Genomic DNA, 21,849 nt, shown 5'->3' on the forward strand with positions numbered 1-21,849 from the left:
GTGCAAATTTGGTTGCTCTAGGTCAATATTTAGGGGGGTTTTGGGGGGTATAAATGTAAAAATTTCGCTAAAAACAGGTCAAAAGTTTTTCGCTTATAACTTTTGATCTAATTAAGATAGAGCAAAAAGAAAAGCACCAGTGAACTCAGCACGTCAAGGCGCGTCGAATGATATACTTTTTAGCTTGCTTAAGTGTACTTAAAGTTTTTCTTAAATTTTAAGTAAACTTAAATTAATAAATTAAGTTCAAGTTAGCCAAATTGCATCATATCGCATATCATTTGATTCGGCTGATCACCAGGAACACAATGATACCATTTTTTAAGCTCTAGCGTCTTTATGTGCCAAGTTATTGGCAAACGGCTCAGGCCCGGGTGACCTACGCCCGGGTGGCCTACGCCCGGCTGACCTACGCCCGAATTGCCTACTCCATCGAATGTCTACGCCCGGGTGACCTACGCCCGGCTGACCTACGCCCGAATCGCCTACTCCATCGAATGTCTACGCCCGGGTGACCTACGCCCGGCTGACCTACGCCCGAATCGCCTACTCCATCGAATGTCTACGCCCGGGTGACCTACGTCCGGCTGACCTTCGCCCGAATCGCCTACTCCATCGAATGTCTACGCCCGGGTGACCTACGCCCGGCTGACCTACGCCCGAATCGCCTACTCCATCGAATGTCTACGCCCGGGTGACCTACGCCCGGCTAACCTACGCCCGAATCGCCTACTCCATCGAATGTCTACGCCCGGCTGACCTACGCCCGGCTGACCTACGCCCGAATCGCCTACTCCATCGAATGTCTACGCCCGGCTGACCTACGCCCGGCTGACCTACGCCCGAATCGCCTACTCCATCGAATGTCTACGCCCGGCTGACCTACGCCCGGCTGACCTACGCCCGAATCGCCTACTCCATCGAATGTCTACGCCCGGCTGACCTACGCCCGAATCGCCTACTCCATCGAATGTCTACTGCTCCCCTCCTGTCCGATTACCGAGTGAAGATTTCGCATACCAAAGTGACCCTTCCGGGGGAACCGGCACCCGCAGTCAGGTAACAATGGGAAGGGTCGGAGGGACCGACCGCCGCGCCGCATGGTGACAGGTGATTCCCGGGACGTCCGAGCGTCGCCTTTCAGACGCATCGCCTGCCTTCCCTCCCACCGCGCCGTGCCGCGCCGCACAAAGCAGACGGATCCTGTCGCGGCGCGACCTACCCGAGTCCCGACCAGGCTGTCATCATCGGCGGAGAGCCTGAACTGCTTGTTTTTTTGTTGTTTTTTTTTCAATCGTTGAGCTGATCAAGCTTGAGTAGCCGTGCTTGCGTATTTCACGCTTCAGCCCTGCTGTGAGCCATGATTTATAATTTCTCATTTCAGATCTTAACAATGATCTTAGGTAGGAAGAACCGTGAGAAACGCCCCTCCCCCTAAGCCCTCGCCGGTATGGGGGGGGGTCGAACAGCCCCCTCTCGGCTTTCGCAAATAACTCGCGTAAAAACCCGCTGATCGCGACGAAACTTTCATTACCCTCGCGTTCATTAATTTTACACCTACCCTGACAATTTCATGACCCTGACGCAAATGACCTTTGACCTGTGACCTACTTTTCGAGACCATGTTTGGCCGGAATCGCGATTCGGCGTATGTCGTCTCCTATTAGCCGCGCGTTTGCACTCTTTTCGTGGTTTCAAGCGTTCAAACATTTGATATGATATTGCTCCTATGCGTTAGGGTGGGTGTCAAGTTCACTTGAAGCTCAGGTCAGGTCACTGACCTTAAATGAGCTCGGTTAACTTTTGCATGTTACTAGGCTAGTTTTTTTTTAGCTTAATTCGAATTTAGCAACCATATGAGCATTTACGAAGTAGTTTTGGTGCCATCGTATTCGTAACATGTTATGAAGCTGTCAGAGGCGGTTGACACCTACTACGAATACCCGGCAAAGCCACTACTGGTTGACGTGAACTGACCTGACCCGACCTGGCCTAAAAGCATGAAGACATCATCTGTGATAAAAACTAACATGATATTCGTGATCAGAACCCCGAATAGCCCCGTAGCAGCCACACTTTACGACCTAACTGGTCCCGATTTTCCCGACTTTTGGGCCATTGACCTGGGCTGGAAGGTCAACCAATGACCTAGGACCTTAAAATTGGGTATCATCGGCTTCCTCTTGTCACGGGCAACACGCTTGCTTTTTTCGCGAAGCTCTAGCTCAATCAGGGGTGACACGGCAAGGGGGGTCCAACGGAATCACCCCGCCCTTATACGTTTGCGGCTGTCAAAACACCAATACTGGCGAGGGAGTGTGTCACCGTTAGACTAGTTATTTGACCATATACTATTAGGTATTTATCTATATTTATTTATTTACGATCTCAAGCCTCCACGTGGTAGGTTTTAAAGCTTACGTCATTGTACAGTATGTCTTAAAAGTACCACGCAAAGTAACAGTGGATCCATCAAGCCTGACGGAAGAAGGACTGCTAGTCACCAAAACAATGGATATCCTCGTCCAAGTCGTCCATTCCCCATGTCAACTGGTTCGGTGACTTTCAAATTTTAGTAAGCCCTTCCTCGGTCAGGGTTGATGGATCCACCGTCACTTTGCGCGGTACTTTTAACCCTCGCCCTGGCAGGGCATTTTTCATAACACGGCCTGGCAGGGGGGGGGGGGTCGATGCGATCCCCCCTCCCAATTGGCTCCTATGGCACTCTAGAAACACGAAATTTTGTAGGTAGGTGTGCCCCCTGAAGGTCTCACCCCTGTGCAAATTTGGTTGCTCTAGGTCAATATTTAGGGGGGGGGGTTGGGGGATATAAATGTAAAAATTTCGCTAAAATAGGTCAAATGTTTTTCGCTTATAACTTTTGATCTAATTAAGATAGAGCAAAAAGAAAAGCACCAGTGAACTCAGCACGTCAAGGCGCGTCGAATGATATACTTTTTAGCTTGCTTAAGTGTACTTGTTTTTCTTAATTATTAAGTTAACTTTAATTAATTAATTAAGTTCAAGTTAAGATATTCGTGATCAGCACCCCGGAAAACCACATAGCAGCCACACTTTACGACTTTATAACAGGTCCCGATTTTTCCGGTTTTCGGGTCATTGACCTGACCTGGAAGGTCACCCGATGACCTAGGACCTTAAAATTGGGTATCATCGGCTTCCTCTCGTGACGGGCAGCACGCTCGTTTTTTTCCGCGAAGCTCTAGCTCGATCAGGGGCCAAACGCGAGGGGGTCGTACCAACCCCCCCCCCCCCTTGTGCCGTCGAAGGACGCAAAATGGCCTGTGCCGGCGAGGGTTAACAGCAGCTCACTTGGTGCTTCTTTGTTTGGTGTACTTATCCATGGGTCAGGTCAAATGAGGTCAACTGAGGTCAAATGACGTTTTTTGCCAATAACTTGGGATATAATGATGCGAGAGCTTAAAAAAAAAATGGTGCCATTGCGTTCCTGGTGATCAGCCGAATCGAATGATATGCGACATGATGCAATTTGGTTCACTCCAGGGCAACCAAACTACTACCAAACCGCTCAGCAAATGGTACGGTGCATAGCAATTTGAAATTTCTCTATTTGAAATCCTGGATCCGCCTATTATAGGAAAAACGTGTAAAAAGAAGATGCACAGTCACCCAATCACTGCGTAAACGTATGCTATCACGACACAAGTCATATATAACATGAATCAAGCAGAAGCCCATATTGCACAAGCCCATCCGCGTCGTTAACTTCACTGAAGACGCACATTTTGTATAAGTAAACAATCCTTGCTTTTTCTTTTAAAAAACAAATGAAACAACAACTGACTGAAACAACAAACAACTGACCGTTTTGTTTTCTTTATTACCTACTGTATGCCTGGCCTATTCAAATACATTAGCCGGAGGGATGTAGTACTGGTGTAAGCAAATTGACCACGCACGGTCAAAAATGCATTACCAGAATGCATTTAAGCCAATATTTTGGGATGGTCTCGTTCCTAAGTCGGCTAAGAGCTTCGGTCCAGAACATAAATTTATCGTTGGCATACAGTATAATACATACCAAACTCGGCCAATGATAAATTTTCAAGACCTCAGTCCTTACATACTGTTTTTTTGAACTCGGCTTTCGGCCTCGTTCAAAAATCCAGTAAGGACCTCGGCCTTGAAAATGTATTTACACCGGCCACGTTCAGTATTATATAACGCTAGAGATTCTTTGGCGTAATACCCGAGAAGCCATCTTTCCTCACTGTCCCCTACGTGTCGATCTGAGCTTGAACTTGCCTACGTGCCGATCTGAGTTCAGGTCTAGCAGTTTCCACGTCCTGTCGGGGAGGGGGGGGGGGGCAAAGGCAATCCGTCCCAGGTCAAATAACAATATCTATAAGCAAATTCGTTATCAGCACCCCGAGAAAGCCGCATTGCAACCTTTTTACGATGTTCTAACAGGGCCTAATTTTCCCGACTTTTGGGTTATTGACCTGACCTGCAAGGTCAACCAATAACCTAGGGTCTTAAAATTGGGTATCATCGGCTTCCTCTTTTCACGGGCAACACGCTCGTTTCTTCCCGCGAAGCTGTGGGTCGATCAGGGGCCAAACGGCAAGGGGGTCCAACGGACCCCTCTCCCCTTATATACGTTCGCGGCTGGCAAAACACCCGAATACGGGCGAGAGTTAATGCATTGAAACATTGAAGCAATGATGATGGCTTTGATGACGCTTTGATAGGTATTACACATAAACTAATTGAGATTGATTCTATTCATAGCAATACGTTAATTGGTTTGACCTGAGTATGGCTACCGGCAACCCCTACATCGTATATAGTCACGTGAGAGATCATATAACACTGTGCACAAATAATACTCACTATAAACAAGGTCATATAAAGCGACTTGACTATGTAAACACTGAGCTCATGTATGTACATACGGCCAGCGCTGTGCGGCCAGGCACCGGGAGCCCGGCCCCAGCCGGGAGGGCGCGGTGCAGGAGCGCCAGACCGTCTGGGAGGTGCGTCCACCCCCTATTCACCGCGCGGTCCCGGCTCGACTCACGGTTACGCTGCCGCCACCGTTCAGATACGCCCCCTGTCATGAGACGGCAGGGGTGGGAAGCTGATTGATGGGGTTACCTTTGAGGTGGGTCCGAGATTTGCTCCGCTGCCCGGTACGCTCTTACAATGGGCGCATCCGATGGTCGGCTCAGTGACGGGGCCCATCCCCTGCGCTGCCCCGGCCCACTTGCGGATCTCCTATGGCGCCGCTCACTCATCCATGAATTGAGCAACTAGTGCATCCCAAGATGAAACATACTAAGAATCATCTATGATTTGAGCCTATTTTAACCAGAGGCCTCTCTCTTGCACCAAAATACCTAGCTAGGTAGAATCGGCAAAATACCTACCTAGTAAAACTACCTACGGCGGTAACTTCTCTTGCACCATCCTACCTACCTACCTAGGTAAATTTGACAGCTCGCGTTTTTAGGATTTGTTTTGATTGGCTGTTTGGCGACGAATTATTTGTGGGCGCAAACAAATAGTAACTAAAGAAAACAATTAAACGGATATTGTTTTTATTAATATACATTTTGGTATTATGAAATCATTTTTCATTTACGTAAATACCGATAAAAGTTATTTTGATATAAAATTACTTGAACAAATAAGCTTCGTTTCCATGGCAACGAGTGAGTCTTCAACCTGGCTGTTCTGCTACGGAGGTTTATCGCCTTGGTACAGAGAAGCACCTCTGTGAACCCATGAAGCATTTGGCCAATTATATTATTATTCACTGATAAAACATTAATTTATCATTGTCTAAACATTTTGTAATGCCTAATTTACATAAAAGTACCCGTGGATTATCATGTATTGTGCCTATTGTTACTAATTGAATCATTTTACCTAAGGTCAGGGGCGTCGCCGACGGGGGGGTCGGGGGGGTCGTGACCCCCCCACTCTTGAAAACTGGGGGTGTCGACCCCCCCACTTTTTGCGATGCTGAGTATGCTTTTTTAGCTTTTATGTCAGTGAAGCAGGCGTCAGCAACACCAACAAATACATCAGATTCAAAATCGCTTCAAGAGCTCCCTAAAGCCAATTAGCCAATTACCTAAAGGTCAATTAGCTGTGGGCGGGGAACACCAGCACAACAATGTTTTTAAGTAGCCCCCATCCTAGTATAGGACCTTTTTATCCCTCAAAGGATTGGACGCGCCAAAACTGCCCCGAGCGTTCGTCTGATCGTTTTAAAAAAAATGGTCGCAGTCGATTCGTCGGATCAGTACCTAACTACAAAACTACAAACTAGCCTCAGCCCCATGATGGCTACCGTCACAACTAGCTGTACAGTGCACATGTAGGGGAAAGGGAGTCAGATGGAACCGTCTCGGGCTTTCGCAAAGAAGTCGCGCAAAAAGGAGCCGATTGCAACAAAACTTCCGGTGCGCTCGAGTTAATCACCTACTTAAAATAAATCGATATCCCTGATTCAAATAAAGACCAGTATAGCGCCTTTTGGGGCGACTAACGGAGCGAGCGAGGGGGTGAGTCTTGCACGTGCGAAATTTTGAGGGGGTACCTCCAACTGACTTGTGCACGGCACCCTACTGACCGGTCTCTAGCGATGTGCCAAATTTGAGCACAATCGGCCCAGCCGTTCTCGAGATCTGGAAGCGGCACCCTGCACGTGCGCACGTGCAAAATGGGTCCCAACTGACTTGTGCACGGCACCCTACTAACTGGTCCCTAACCGTGTACCAAATTTGAGCGGCATCGGTCCAGCCGTTCTCGAGATCTGGAAACGACCCCTGCACGTGCGCACGTGCAGCAGCACCCCAACTCTGGCACATGGATATGCAGTGCCTAGTAGGTGCCTACCTACATGCCAACTTTCAGCGCAATCGGCCAAGTAGTTACCGAGATATTGCAACAATTACTAAACTGGCACCTCTTCGTTTTGCACGTGGCACGTGCATAAGGGGTCACCCACATGCATCGAGGATAGTCTAATACTTGGTAGAAGGAATGAAGCTACCCTACAAAAATTACCGCAAGTAAATCGGTGAAGTGGTTGCTGAGATATAAGCCTCGCAAAAGCGTCCGCACGGCCGGCCGGCCGCTCATACTCAGAAATTTCCGTTATTCTACGTAAGACTCCGCTCGCTTCGCTCGCTCCGTAATGACCTTAGTTCACTTTTTCATAACGTGCTTTTAATTGATAGGGTAGTTTTTGGAGCTGATTTTGAACTTAGCGCCCATCTGAACATTTAAGAAGTAGTTGTGTTGCTTATTCATATAACATGCTAGGAAGCAATCGGTGGTGGTCATCCACTATTAGGTACTGGTCGATCTGACCTGACCTGATCTACCCCAAATGCATGGAGTCATCATCTTCGTTCAAAACTAAGATAACATTCGTAATCAGAACCTCGAAAAACCATCACAACTTACATTCGTTAAGTTCTAGCAGGTCCCGAGTTTCTCTACTTATTGGCGATGACCTGAGTCCTGAGATGACCCGAAAACTTGTAAATGGGTACCATCGGCTTTCTCTCGTCACGGGCAGCATGCTCTTTTTTCCGCAAACCTGTAGATCGATCAGGGGTCGAAAGCATGCCTCAGCGTTAGTTTAGTATACGTTAAATACGTTAGCGACTGGGAAACCACCAATAGAAGGGCTACAGTGAAGCAGAAAACTATTCGATAGCTCTTTTAACGCTCTTTCGCTAGCTTCGCGTTAGATTTCATCTCAGGCCCATAAGAGGTCGAGGTGTTTGGCCCATAAGAAGGCAAACAGCTAACTGGACAGATTCTGCCGAAACATCTGCTTTGCAATAACTTTCGATTCCGTGAATTTGTATGGTATGTACGTATGTTGTCTTGTCACCGCCGTCTTGATCTCTTTGAGACGCGTCACATGAGTTAGAATTTGACCATTCAGAATTAACCCTAAAACGACCTCAGGTCAACGTTATGTCCTGATCGAAAAAGGACCTCCTGCTGCATATGAATGGATCCGTGTTGTTGAACTGAACAGTGAACACCTTCCAGGTGCTGTCATCGCTCTACCGCGTCTTCGTCAAAAGTTGTAGAAAAAATGCTGGTGGCCATCGATGGACATTTCCACTAATGACCTTTCGAGTCATCACTCGCCATAAGTTGCACCCTGCATCCCTGGCAATGAATGAGCTGATTTGTCATGGCTCCAAAGATATTTTGCGTTTCTGACGAACTTTTTCAAAGCAGGAGGCATTCGTGCTTTTTCTAATTTCTCATTATTTTCTAATGATGAGGTCACGTATTTGACCTGCCTTCAGATCATAGATGTAAATCCTCAGTTAGAATGAGGTCACGTATTTGACCTGCCTTCAGATCATAGATGTAAATCCTCAGTTAGAATCATGAATTGCTGACACGTAATAACCCCATAATTAGGTACCTATACAGTGTACCAAATTTCGAAGTTATGGGAGAAAAGCTACAAGAATGGCGAGAGGGGAAACTCAGGAAAGTTTTTATAGAGGTATACCGTATAACTGAACTTGACATGGCGACCTGACCTTAAGTGACCAGTGATAATTTTTACGCAAGTGATGTAGGTAAGTATACCTACCTAATAGGTTATACCAAATTTGGCGGCGCTGCGCGCCGATTTGTTACACACGCGCACACACACATACGCACGCACAAAACTGGGAAGTGTGGCAAAAAAAAACACCCCTACCCATCGGGTGAAGACTAGAAACCCGACCCCCCCACTCAAAAATCCGTGGCGACGCCCCTGCCTAAGGTTTTGCTAGTTATTTTGGAAGCCCGCGTTTACCGTCAAACCGTCAAAAATCCCTCCGCGAGTACTTCTTTCCGGCTTTCGGTGCAAGAGGAAAACAGCCGGTCGGACTTTAACAATTGGTATATTCTAATGCCGCTCGGTAGAATTTCTAGGTAAATTTTCACGGTAGCGTTTTTTGGTAGGTAGTTTGGTGCAAGAGAATCTAGGTAAAATCTGAATTTACCTAGGTAGGTAGTTTGGTGCAAGAGGCCTATCGTACCAAATGTGGCAAAACTTGTGCCAGACGACCGCTTTGAAAATGGCTATTGTCTTGTCAAATGTCATTTCCACTCATCTTTGTGATAAACTACCTAGTTTTTTTATAGGTCGGGTGGCCACTGTCCAGGTCACATGAAGATCAGGTCAAGGTCATTTTCCTTGGATAAACCTGTTTGTCGTTTCATAAAGTCTCAGCGTAGTTTTTAGGAGCTGATTTCAACTTACCCTATTAGTGGCAGGCTCCTGGCTACCCCTAGTGGTAAGGGGGCTGTTTAGGACCCCCTTGCTATCTCGAGATCTATCCGGCCGATTTGTCAAACTTCAAGCGGTATGCGGTTATGCTTCGCGTGATCTAAATTTTGAAAAAAAGAAAAGTAAAAACAAAAAACAAATAGGGGGTAGTAGGGGGGAGGTAAAAACTGCAAATGATACAACATTTTTCAACTGCTCACCACGACCATGTTTTTTTTTTAAACTAATTTTGAAATAATTACTGCCGATCGATGCAGAATGAACCAAATATTAACATGAATCATAAATATAACCATTTCGAAAAATAAAAGGCGGATACAGGTAATCGAATTAGGAAGCACACAAAATGCAACATAAATCGGTTTCTTCGTTGGTGATATCACGAAAACTTGTTGGCAATAGTCTAATTATGTGATGGCGTCAGGGTACCGAAGTTGGCAGGTGAAATCGATCTCCCTTTCTTTTCCGGGGTCCACCTATGATCCACCTGGCACCTCTTGTTCACCTGTGAACCTACAAAAAATGTTCATTTCAATCGCTATTGTATTTGTTATTTTACACACTTAACGTCATGATCTGAATAGAAAATAGTCGCTGTGTGTAATTACTTTCCAATACCTTCCAGCATTCACTGGACGCGCCTAGATATTTTTTAATATATAGCTTGCAAGTGTTCCAGAAGATAACTGAATTGAGTCACTCCAGGACAATGTAACATTACCAAGCCGCTCATCAAATGCTACGTTGCATATCAATATGACATCCCTTTTTTGGACGCCTAGATCGTGCTATTATAACCCTCGCCCTGGCAGGGCATTTTTCGTAACGCGGCCTGGGGGGGGGGGGATCCGACCTCCTGGCGTTTCGAAACTAAGCGTCGTAGCGCTTCCCAACAAAGACCAGTCGATTGCTCTTTACGAGTATTCGCGACTGGTGGTACCTATATTTTTTATCCTAGGTCAATGCATAGGTATTTGACTCCGTTTTGGCTAGTCAACGATCAAATTACGGGGAAAAGCTATAATTTTCCAAGCTATTTAGCCAATAATGGCAACTCTATGAAAGATATCAACATGAAACTTTCACGACCGTGTTTCTCAATGAATTAGCAACAAAATTATGCATAGTTCACTGCAGTTCAGTCATTACTGGCGTGACATAGTCCCCGGGAACACGAGAGTCACACCCGCCGCTGGCGAGGACGGTCCTAATTGGCCTGAGGTGACCTTATAAAGATCAAGGAACAATTTTGAAAGCATTTAGATGAAGATTAAACCACAGATTCGGATTCATGACCTCAAGAAACCCCACTAAACACAGACATGCGAGGTCAATGACCTTCGTTGACCTTAGAAAGGTCAATATACAATGTAATGATTTATGTCCTGTCAAAATCTGACATAAGTCACACGGAAGGATCGCGCCCAGTTACGCCAGATGTACGATTTTGTCGAAAAGAGTCGGAGGTTTTACCTATTGTGACGTCATAGCACGGTGACCTGACATGACCCGAAAATATTTTTTACCGAAAGATTGAGCTGAAAGTTAGCATGTAGGTAGGCACCCACTAAGCCATGCATATCCATGTGCCAGCGTTAGGCGGCACGGGCGGACATCGATAGCAGCGCCTCTATCGGTCACTAGGGAAAGCTGGGCTGTAGGCGACGAAATACCGGCTGAGTTGTCACAGGTTGAATAGGTTTATAGACATCAGTCTTGTGAAGAAGTTGACTTTTTGCCTTCAATATTTCGACAGGCAATTTTAGAAGTGTCTTCACATAGATTACAAAACCGTTTAGATTATTGTATTAACTTCAAGCCTTCCCTATTGTTCTTGACGGATGCGGGAACTATTTCTAATTAGTGTTTCTAGCTAAGTAAAAGAACACATTGTGCAAACGATGAAAAAAGCATAAATGGAAGATATCAAATGCAATTTTCTCTAACAATTTATGGTAAATTCTCTACACATCAAGGAAAATGTGCATGCTAACTGATAATTTAAAGTTCTTGGGGCCAGTTGTTTTCTTCTTTTCTTACGTCGCCCCAATGGCCGCGAATACACTTGTGATAACGCCTATCGAGATTTGGGGTGCTGCTGCACGTGCGCACGTGCAGGGGTCGATTCCAGATCTCGAGGACAGCTGGACCGATTGCGCTCAAAATTGGTACACGGTTAGGGAGCAGTTGGTAGGGTGCCGTGCAAAAGTCAGTTGGGACCCAGTTGGCACGTGCGCACATGCAGGGTGCCGCTTCCAGATCTCGAGAACGGCCAGGCCGATTGCGCTCAAATTTGGCACATCACTACAGACACTAGGGACCGGTTAGTAGGTCTTTGGGTGCAGTGCGCAAGTTATTTGGTGGTACCCCTCGCAATTTCGCACGTGCAAGGCCCTCCCCCCCGCTCACTCCGTTGGTCGCCCCAAAAGGCGTTTTACTGGTGTGCACGATTACTTTATAAAAATGCTGAAGTGTTGCAAGTGATTGACAAATATTGTCCAAAGCATGCTGCCTTTTTCCAACCAAATTCCGATTTGAGCATAGGACAAAATCGGAGTTCTGAAGGTACAAAATCCAATTGGCACCACTCTAACAGATGTGGTAAGGTTGTGATAGGTTTTACCGAACGGAGATATAGACGATCTGTCAACTGACGAGAGAAGCCAACCTCTGTCAACTGGCTGGTGTGCAGCAAGCAGATATTGATATTCTGCAACGGTTATTTTTGTTGTTGTTTTAATCTTTCTTCAATAAGGTATGTTAGAGCTGTTGTGTTGTGCCTATTTGTTTATACACCAAACAACATCGGTGATAGCCAGATAACTATTTCATGGCGTGGAAAGAAAGACTGTTCAACTTCAAGTTACCCAACGGTCGGGTTATTTGAATACACCGTCACTTGACGGAGAAGCAGGGCTTTACTTTACATTTTTCAAAAAAAAATATATGTTCAACTTGAAACTTGATGCACTCTACGGCAATGACACTTGTTAAGTTGTTCGAAAAGTCAAGTCTGTTCAAGTTGTTCTTAGGACAATTAAAATTGATTCCATCGGCTTCCACTCGCCAAACCCGCTTTCCCTATAGCTCAATCAAGGGATGAATCACTGGGTGGTTCTTTCGACCCCTCCTCACCCTCCTGCAATTGAAGTTAGCCGTTAGCAAAGACACTAATTCGTGCAGGGGCTCATTTTCACTTGTCCCTTTAATGTAATCGGTGACTTAAGCCAGCCGGCCAAATGGACAAAAATCCATACAAACCCAGGTGATGCCACGGGCCCACGGCCCTCATCCTTGTCAGCGTCAACTCCCTCGGTGGCGGCGGCGGCGGCCCGCCGAGCCGTGCGCCGCGGCATGTTACCTGTCGCCGCGCGAGGGGCCGCGGGGCGGGACGCTACCCCCCGCTGCGCCAGGCGACCCCCGGGCCTGGGCACCGCCGCGGCGGGCGACGGACGACAATAGAGCAAACAAAGGATGGGGCCGCCAGTCAGCCGGCGTAGTGAATGGGTAAATCCTTACTCGATAATACAGCAGGGACTGCTCCACGAACACGGGCAGGCCGTACGGTAGTAGACATTCGATGGAATAGGCGATTCGGGCGTAGGTCAGCCGGGCGTAGGTCAGCCGGGCGTAGACATTCGATGGAGTAGGCGATTCGGGCGTAGGTCAGCCGGGCGTAGGTCACCCGGGCGTAGACATTCGATGGAGTAGGCGATTCGGGCGTAGGTCAGCCGGGCGTAGGTCACCCGGGCGTAGACATTCGATGGAGTAGGCGATTCGGGCGTAGGTCAGCCGGGCGTAGGTCAGCCGGGCGTAGACATTCGATGGAGTAGGCGATTCGGGCGTAGGTCAGCCGGACGTAGGTCAGCCGGGCGTAGACATTCGATGGAGTAGGCGATTCGGGCGTAGGTCAGCCGGGCGTAGGTCACCCGGGCGTAGACATTCGATGGAGTAGGCGATTCGGGCGTAGGTTAGCCGGGCGTAGGTCAGCCGGGCGTAGACATTCGATGGAGTAGGCTATTCGGGCGTAGGTCAGCCGGGCGTAGGTCAGCCGGGCGTAGACATTCGATGGAGTAGGCGATTCGGGCGTAGGTCAGTCGGGCGTAGGTCACCCGGGCGTAGACATTCGATGGAATAGGCGATTCGGGCGTAGGTCACCCGGGCTGATCCCGACTCAGCACTGTGTGACCTCGGCCAACCCCACGGGCAGGGAGGCCGGCGCACGGGCGGCGCCAGCACTCCCGGCGCCGGTCGGCGGTACTCACTATTCAATACTCGCCGCGCAGCACTCGTTCGCATTGAATGCGGTTCCGCACGCATATTTTTTGACCATGTGGGATCATGCGCACGTAAATGAGGCCATGCCTGGTATGCACACTGCTTATTTCACCTCTCTTACGCGCGGAACGCAGCTTCATGAACGCATTGTGTGCTCCCGTGGTCAGCATCTCGTTGATGTAGATCTGATCTTGTGGCTGTCGTCGGGCTCCATTCCCGTCTCTCTGCAGATGAGTGCGAGCGTCGTAGATAGCGTCTCGGGTGCTACCGGGTCCCCACCTAGCGAACCGGCACACGATTTTCGTAGATTTATATGACACCATGGTTTGAGCTTAACCCGCGACCTGGTGGGGGGGGCTATTTTTTGCCCCCCCCCCTCCAGACTTTTCGATATATCTCCAGAACCGCTGCGCCGATCGTCACCAAACTTTCAGTACCCTCCCGGACATCAATTTTACACATTGTGACCCAAAATTTTTTCCAAAAGCTATGATAGGTTGGCCGGAAATGACGTCAGAGTGACGTCATGTTCTGCCGTTTTCGACCAAAAAAAGGGTTTCGCGGGTAGAGCTGTCAGGCCTATAGCTTTGCAAATACAGAAAAATGTTTAGGACATAAAAGCTGTAGAATTGACAGAGCTACAAAACTGCTATCTCGGATTTGTGATTTTTTTTTTATTTTGACCCCCAAAAATCAAAAAATAGATTTTTGGGATATAATAGTAAAAAAATCCAAAAAGTTTTTTGAATTTCGCAAAAACCGGAATATATGTGATAGTCCTTACCGCCTTCCATCCACATACCAAATTTTAGATTGATACCTCTTTTTTTTTGGCGAAGTTATAGCGAAAAAACTGTTCAAAATTGATGACGTCAAATTTTCAAACTCAATTTTTAGCAATTCTAGACCTCGTAGTGCAAAACAAAGACCACCATTAGACTCCCCGTGACGAGCTGCATCGAATCGATACCCATTTTATGCAAAAATATCAACTTTGAAATTTGACCTTTTTTGACCTGACCTTGACCTGACATCCACCAGAAAGTGACCTAAACCGTACCTGATGGTCTTATAACCAACACCATTGGGTTGGAAATGAAAAACTGGCCATAAAACATGCATCGCACAACCTTAGTAAAGTTGGGTTCGTGTGGTGACCCTTGGTGACCTTTGGTGACCTGACCTGTGACCTGACCTGGTATGACCAGTGACCTCTAATAGCAACATATGTACTAGACAACTGACGTCTTATCGCTGATTTTCGACAAAATGCGTTTTACTCGGTGTTATAGCGCTTTCCCTAGAAGCCCCGTGAACGGTGAAACATTTTATCTTTGACCTGACCTGTGACGTCATCGGTGACCCCGAGGTCAATAAAATTTGGTTTCCCTCGACAAATTTGACAGGGCTATCGAACACCGTTTGAATTTTGCGGATCCGTCCAGTAGTTTCGGAGATACGAGGGGGGGGGCAAAAATAGGCCCCCCCACCAGGTCGCGTTATAAACAGACCCCACCAGGGCGCGGGTTAAAAAATGAAGCCGTTATCTGTAGGAAGTAAAAGCAAAACTCGTGAAATTATGCTTTTCCAGACTAAGTCGGTCGGTTCGACACCCTGTAAGATCTGCAAACACTTTAGGGCAAAGAGAGCAACATCTTGAAACAAAACTTTCCACATTATTGACAAGCTTCTGGCTCGAGGAAGTGTTAACAATAGGTTCACGCAATTCAAGGAACACAGCGGCAGCCATAAACCCAATCAAAGGCTCACGGCGAACACCACTCGTGTGAGAGATGCGCTACTCAGACTGTCAATGGTCAGCGATATCGGGTGACTCTGGCGACGTTTTGGAGGGTTCTGCAATATCAGGATGAGCAGAGATCCGGATACGCTTAAGATCCAATGGTTCCAGCAAGACGGTGCGACGCCAAAACCGCTAAAGAAAACCGGGAGGGTCTGTGCTGTGGGAGCGCTTCGGGCAGCGCGTGATCTCAAGGTTCGAGACACGCCCGTGGTCGGCGAATTTTCCGAACGTAACCCCACCGGACTTTCTCCTATAGCACCACCTCAAGTCCCAGGTGTACCGAAACCACCCAAAAAGTTCCGAAGATCATAAGGATGCAGTGAAGTCAGCGGTGTGCCGTCTGCAGCTTTCCGTGGGTCGTGCTGCAGCAAAGGTCGCGCTGCACCGGGCTAAACTGTGCATCGAGCAAAAAGGGAATCATCTCGAACATGACCTCGGCGCGGCTCAGAAAGGCGACTGCCGAGGATCAAAATCCCCTCAAAATCGCCTTAACCCTCGCCGGACCTATTGGTTTTCTACATACGCGCCGGCCGAGGGGGGGGGGGGCGGGTACGACCCCCCCCTCGCCGTTTCGCCCCTGGTGGAGCTAGCGCGTCGCGGAAAAAACGAGCGTGTGCGCCGTTACGAGACGCAGAGATTGGTACCCGATTTTAAGGTCCTAGGTCAACCGGTGACCTCTGAGGTCAGGTCAAGTGCCCCAGGGTACGGTTCAGTTTTTGGTAAATAACTTCGCAAAAAACGGCCGCAGAGCCGCGATTTTGGCAGCATCGTGTTCGCCTCGCTCAGGCGCGTCGAATGATATACTTTTTGTTCGGGTCAGGTCAACTTGGGGTGTTGACCTCAGGTCAAGGTCAGGTCAGCACCCTAAGGTCACGAAGTTGGTCGAAAGAGGTCATGTCGCATATCATTCGATTCGGCAGGTCTTTCTGAGTCCATTGGTGGCTTCCGCGACTCGCTAACTCAATTTGATCAAGAGTTATTGACGAAAAACCAATATGACATTGATGACGTCATAAATGACGTCACGGAAGGTCAACATTGCAAAAGTGACGCATCTAACCTTGCAAGGAGTGCATCAAATCACGATTCTGTGTGCTTGAGATAGTTGGAGATCGTTCCCGGCGCCAGAATAGCAGTTTGAATTTTTCCCCATAGACTTATAATGGTGAGGTCACGAAAATGACCTGACCTCATATGACCTTTAGGAAAAATCCGAGATATACAAGTTGTGAGACTCATAATGGATACTAGATCCTGCAAGTTTCATTTCCCTGTGACATCTCCTCTGGCAGTGAGGGCGTTGCGAAGTTGCGACATCTGAAGACCGTGCAGAGGTTCACTTATGACGTCATAGGTCAGTGACCTGACCTGACCCAAAAATGCGGTTGGTGTCAAAAGATCGGGCTTGAATCAAAGGTCAGGTATGCCAAGTTTCAGCTCTCTATCGCCAGCGTGTTCGGAGCTATCGCGAAAATACCCTATGGGGGGGCGGCACCCGCCCCCCCCCCTCGGCCGGCGAGGGTTAAGTGAGACGTGGCTTCGCCCCACAACCCCAAACCGACTTATTCCGGTGCCCGGATATCAGCTGTTTCGGAGGGATCGTGCCGATGGCCGAGGCTACGGCGGTGTCGCCGTGATGGTGCGGGACGGTTTTGAGGTCACAGTGCTTGACATCCCGGGCCGAGCTGTGGAGGGAACCAAGCTGGAATGCCTCTGGGTCCGAGTCCGTATCGGCTCGCGGCGAGTGACTGTTTGTTCGCTCTACCGGCCACCGGTGCAGACATCCGCTCGCGTCGCCGCCGATATTGACGAGTTGGAACGTCAGTACCAGCACGTGTTGACCGACTGCGCTGGTCCCGTACTACTGGCGGGAGACATCAACATCAACTCAGCCGGCAGAGGAGACACCACTGCGGCCAGACGTTTGCAAGAACTGCTGGACGCATATTCGCTGGAGCAGCACGTCCGCGGTCCCACGTACGAGCCGTCTGGATCCGCCATTGACATTCTGTGTTCCACCAGCAGCTGTGCCCGTGCGGGATCACTCAGCTGTGGTTGCGTACAGCCCCCACCGGTGGTTGCGTGCCCTCGTGACAGTTCCCGAGCATCGCCCACCGCAGTGTAGAGTCACAGCCCGGTGCTGGAGCAGATTTGATGCTTCTGAGGCGAATCACCGACTGCGATGTGTTGACTGGATGCCTGTTTTTTCGAGCGCCGACCCCGCCTCACAATGGGACTATTTCATTAGCCAAGTCACGCCCATTCTAGATTCGCTCGCTCCCCTCAAACGCTTAAAGGTACGAAACCCGACAGCCCCGCCGATCACTGCTGAGACCAAACAGCTGATGTCTCAACGGCGCGCGTGCTTACAACTCGGAGACCGAGAGCGATACAGGGACCTGAATCGGCAGGTTAAGGCTGCTATCCGCCGTGACACCCGTAACGCCCTGCAGCAGCGCATTCAGGAGAGCGGCCGGGGCGGCATGTGGCGTGCTATTGGTCCAGTTCTGGCGGAAACAAATGCCGAGTGCTGATGCCGATAGCATGAATCGCTACTTCGCTGATGTTGGCACCCAGATTGCGAGACAAGTAGACACCTCAGGTCCCGAGCTGCCTGTGCGTCTGCCTCGGGTCACCTCGGGACGCTTTCAGGTTCATCCCGTTACGCCGGAACGATTAGTCAGTATTATGGCCCAAATGAACAACAGCTCAGCATGCGGCGCCGACGGACTCAGCATGCGTTTCATCAAACTGTGTTTTGAACCAATTTGCCACGTCATCACGCACATTATTAATTCTTGTTTAACGTCTCACACAGTCCCTCGGTCATGGAAGCTCGCAGTGATCCATCCCATCCAGAAAAATCCTAAATCTACAGAGACATCAAACTTCAGACCAATATCCATCCTTCCAACGATCGCCAAAATCACTGAACGAGTAGTATATGAGCAACTTTTTTCCTACCTCTCAGCCCATCATCTCTTTTCCCCCAGCCAGCATGGCTTCCGAAACAACCATTCTACCGAAACTGCACTTCTGACCTTAACTGACAGGGTTTTTGAGGCGATGGATCGACGACAGGTGGCGCTACTTTGTATGCTGGACTTGTCTAAGGCCTTTGACGTGATACCCCACGACCGATTGCTCGTCAAACTTGAGCAGTACGGCGTCGACGTCCGCTGGTTCTCCAGTTATCTTACCGATCACCAACAACAAGTCCAGATTCGTACACCGGACGGTCGTGGTACTCTGTCACGGCCTTTGGACAACCCCATCGGCACCTATCAGGGATCCGCGCTCGGGCCGTTGTTGTTCAACGTGTACACCACCGATATGTCACTGTTTTTGCCGGAAGGTGCCTTGTATGATCGTTGTCTTGTACAATACTGTGATGACACGCAGCTAGCTGTACTGGGGAGTCCAAGCGATGTCGGAGCTATGGTAACCCAGTTGGAGCGGGACCTTGCAGCTCTGTCACTCTGGTTCCGAAAAAATGGGCTAAAGATTAACGCAGATAAAACTCAGATCATTGTTTTGGGCACAAGGCAGCAAATTCGTCAACTAGCCCCGATAGAAATCAGGTTCATGGGTACCACTACTGTGGGAACGTCCTCAGCTAAAAACCTCGGCGTCACTTTTGACGAGAGCATGACCTTCTCAAATCATGTGACTGATGTAGCCCGCCGATGCACCGGTATTTTGAGCGGCCTGAGTCACAGTAGGCACTACCTACCGAAAAGTACGCTGGCCACTCTGGTTCAGGCTCTAGTAGTCTCATCGATCCGGTACGCCATTTTTGTCTATGGTGGATGTGGTGTCACCCAGATGTCTCGGCTCCAGCGGCTTATCAATTTCGGTGCTCGTGTTGTGTCGGGCAAGCGGAAGTATGACCATGTAAGCGAAGTGCTGAAAGAGTTGCGGTGGCTCTCGGCCGAGAATATGTGGCGTCTACAGTCTGTCACGCTATTAAAGAAAATCCTCGAGACAGGAGAGCCCGAAGCCCTATCCAACGCGATTGTGTCGCGAGGTAGCGTGCATGGGCGTGATACGCGTCAGGCCGACCTGCTCGATTTACCCGTGATTAGAACGGAATCCGGGCGCCGCCGGTTCCTATACGCCACTGTATCGCAGTATAACGCTCTGCCTCAGGCGCTGCGCAATCTCGGTCACAGGCTCTTTCGGAGGGAGTATCGGAAGCTCCTACTGCGTGAGCAACACGGCGACCCGGCCAGTGTGTAGCGGCGCGGTGGCGCAAATGTGAATATGTGTGCAAATGTGATGCGTGTGTGTTGTATGTAATGTTGTGCCCACCTCATTCGTTTCACCTGACTCGGCAGCCAATAATAGCCATTTTCGGATGGATCGGCTTGCCACGATAAGTACAATACAATACAATACAAACGAAATATCTTTGATGTGGCTTTTAGGTGATACCCAATTATGTTTTGTTGCACTGATACACCCTTCAATACGTTAGTTATAAAATCGTCTAACTTTTTTGAGAAACCCGGTATAAAATCTCTCTCACTCTCTCTCTCTTTCTCTCTCTCTCTCCCCCTCTCTCTCTCTCCCACTCTCTCTCTCTCTCTCTCTCTCTGTCTCTCTCTGTTTCTCTCTCTCTCTCTCTCTCTCTCTCTCTCTCTCTCTCTCTCTCTCTCTCTCTCTCTCTCTCTCTCTCTCTCTCTCTCTCTCTCTCTCTCTCTCTCTCGTTCTGTCCGGCACCGTGCTGGTTCCGGTCTGCCATCCCCTGTCCCCGCCCCGTCACGGCAGGTACTCCGGCCGAGGAAGAGGTGGACTTCACCAACTGGGAGACTGTGCAGCATCAGGAACCCAGTGGTTCCTCCATCACCAACGACGACTGCGTGCTCATGGTGGGCCCCACCGCCACCGGAGAGTTCCGGAAAGGCGCCTGGCTCGACCGGTCGTGTGATTACCCGTTCAACTTCCTCTGCGCATTCGAACGGGTTAGTCACAGTGTTCCCGCGCCAAGCCGGTGCTCCGCGACTTCCGCGCCGGGCCGGGGGGGAGTGTCTGAACACCCCTGTCTAACTCGGCTCCTGGGCCACGTAGCGACACGCGGTAAACGGCATTCGAAAGAGCATCACAAATAATGACGGAAACATTTCAGTCATTTTTTGGGTCAAGTCAAAGGTCAGGTCGCCAGAGGTCATCAAAGGTTAAATGTAGTTTATTTCAACAATTTTGGAAACTGCCAACGGCTAACTCGGAACCAATAGTTACAGTGCCGCAGAAAAGCGCATTCGATAGCCCTTTTACAGACCTTTCTGAGTGTTGATCTCAGATTTGACCTCAGGTCAACGGTTTAGCCTCCAGAGGGCAAAAACTGTAAAAATGCAGTTTTCACGAAAATGGGTTTTCGTCAATAAATTTGACTCAAGAGAGCCACGACATTACTTTTGGCACCATCATGTTCCTCTCGTTGAGACGCGACGAATGAACTATTTGTTGACCTTGCAAGTTCATTTTGAAAATTTGACCTCAGGTCAAGGTCATTAACCTCACCGGAAAGTATCATATTGCATATAACTGCTATCAGCGCGTGCTACCAAACGTTTTAGTAAAAGATTTAAAATCGTTAGATCTACGCTGACGTCACAAATTCTAACGGGCATCCCAATGCATTAGCCCCTTAGAATCCGAAAACTGCAAGTTTAAAATTCCATGTCTCCGAATCAAAGCATTTTTCGATGTTGTGAGTGCCCCCAAATCGGTATTTTCAGGCCATGGCCACCAATTTGGCTATCTCAACTCAAAACTAATGTTAAGGTGGGATGGTCACTTTAAATTTTGATACTGTCATCTATTCGCACCTCTCTCATTGAATTGACTATCCCTCCTCCTTTTCCAGGACGACCCGAGCGTCGCGTGTCCTCGCTACTGGTACCTGTACGACAACTCCTGCTACATGCTTCATCACCAGGATTGGATGACCTATACTCAGGCAAATGATTTCTGCTCCTCACTTGTCACCACCGCCTCTCTGGCCAAGGTCACCAACTACGAGGAGCTGGCTGCTAACGTGCCTCTGAAAGATGCGGATTTCTTCTGGATCGGTCTTCGCTCGACGCCGACTGTGGACGGAAAACTGCTGTGGAATAACGGTGACGAGGCGGAGCCGACCAACTGGCTGAAACTCTCCTACTCCGAGCCAGACGGCGACGACTTTGGACCTGGGAACGACTGTGTCATGGTCAATGGTCTGCAGGCGGAGGAGCAGTACGCGGCCGGCCAGTGGGGCGACTATGACTGCAGCTACGAGTCCCAGTTCCTCTGCGCTCTGGAGATCTGAATTAGTTGGTAACCATGCCACTGAATATATAGTCTACGAAATAGTATGTCGTATATATGTCTGCCATGTATAGAATATATAGTCTGTCGTAGACTATGTATTCCGTACCCATGCTGAAGAGGAGCAGCTACCGCTTTTCAACAGCGT

At 48.9% G+C, this 21,849-nt stretch overlaps 1 protein-coding gene across 1 annotated transcript in view; it reads left to right on the forward strand.

Annotated features, from left to right (window-relative positions):
- LOC122379746 (macrophage mannose receptor 1-like) overlaps window positions 1–21,849 on the forward strand; it is a 36,054-nt gene that overhangs the window by 13,798 nt on the left and 407 nt on the right. Inside the window, exons 3-4 of the mRNA XM_043362161.1 lie at window positions 20,163–20,356; window positions 21,262–21,742. Coding sequence (XP_043218096.1) covers window positions 20,163–20,356; window positions 21,262–21,702 — 635 coding nt within the window. The 3' untranslated portion in view covers window positions 21,703–21,742. The remainder of the gene's footprint in view (window positions 1–20,162; window positions 20,357–21,261; window positions 21,743–21,849) is intronic.

This window comes from Amphibalanus amphitrite, unplaced genomic scaffold, assembly GCF_019059575.1.
Source record: "Amphibalanus amphitrite isolate SeventyFive unplaced genomic scaffold, NRLGWU_Aamphi_draft 000083F_arrow, whole genome shotgun sequence".
Taxonomy (NCBI): Eukaryota; Metazoa; Arthropoda; class Thecostraca; order Balanomorpha; family Balanidae; genus Amphibalanus; species Amphibalanus amphitrite.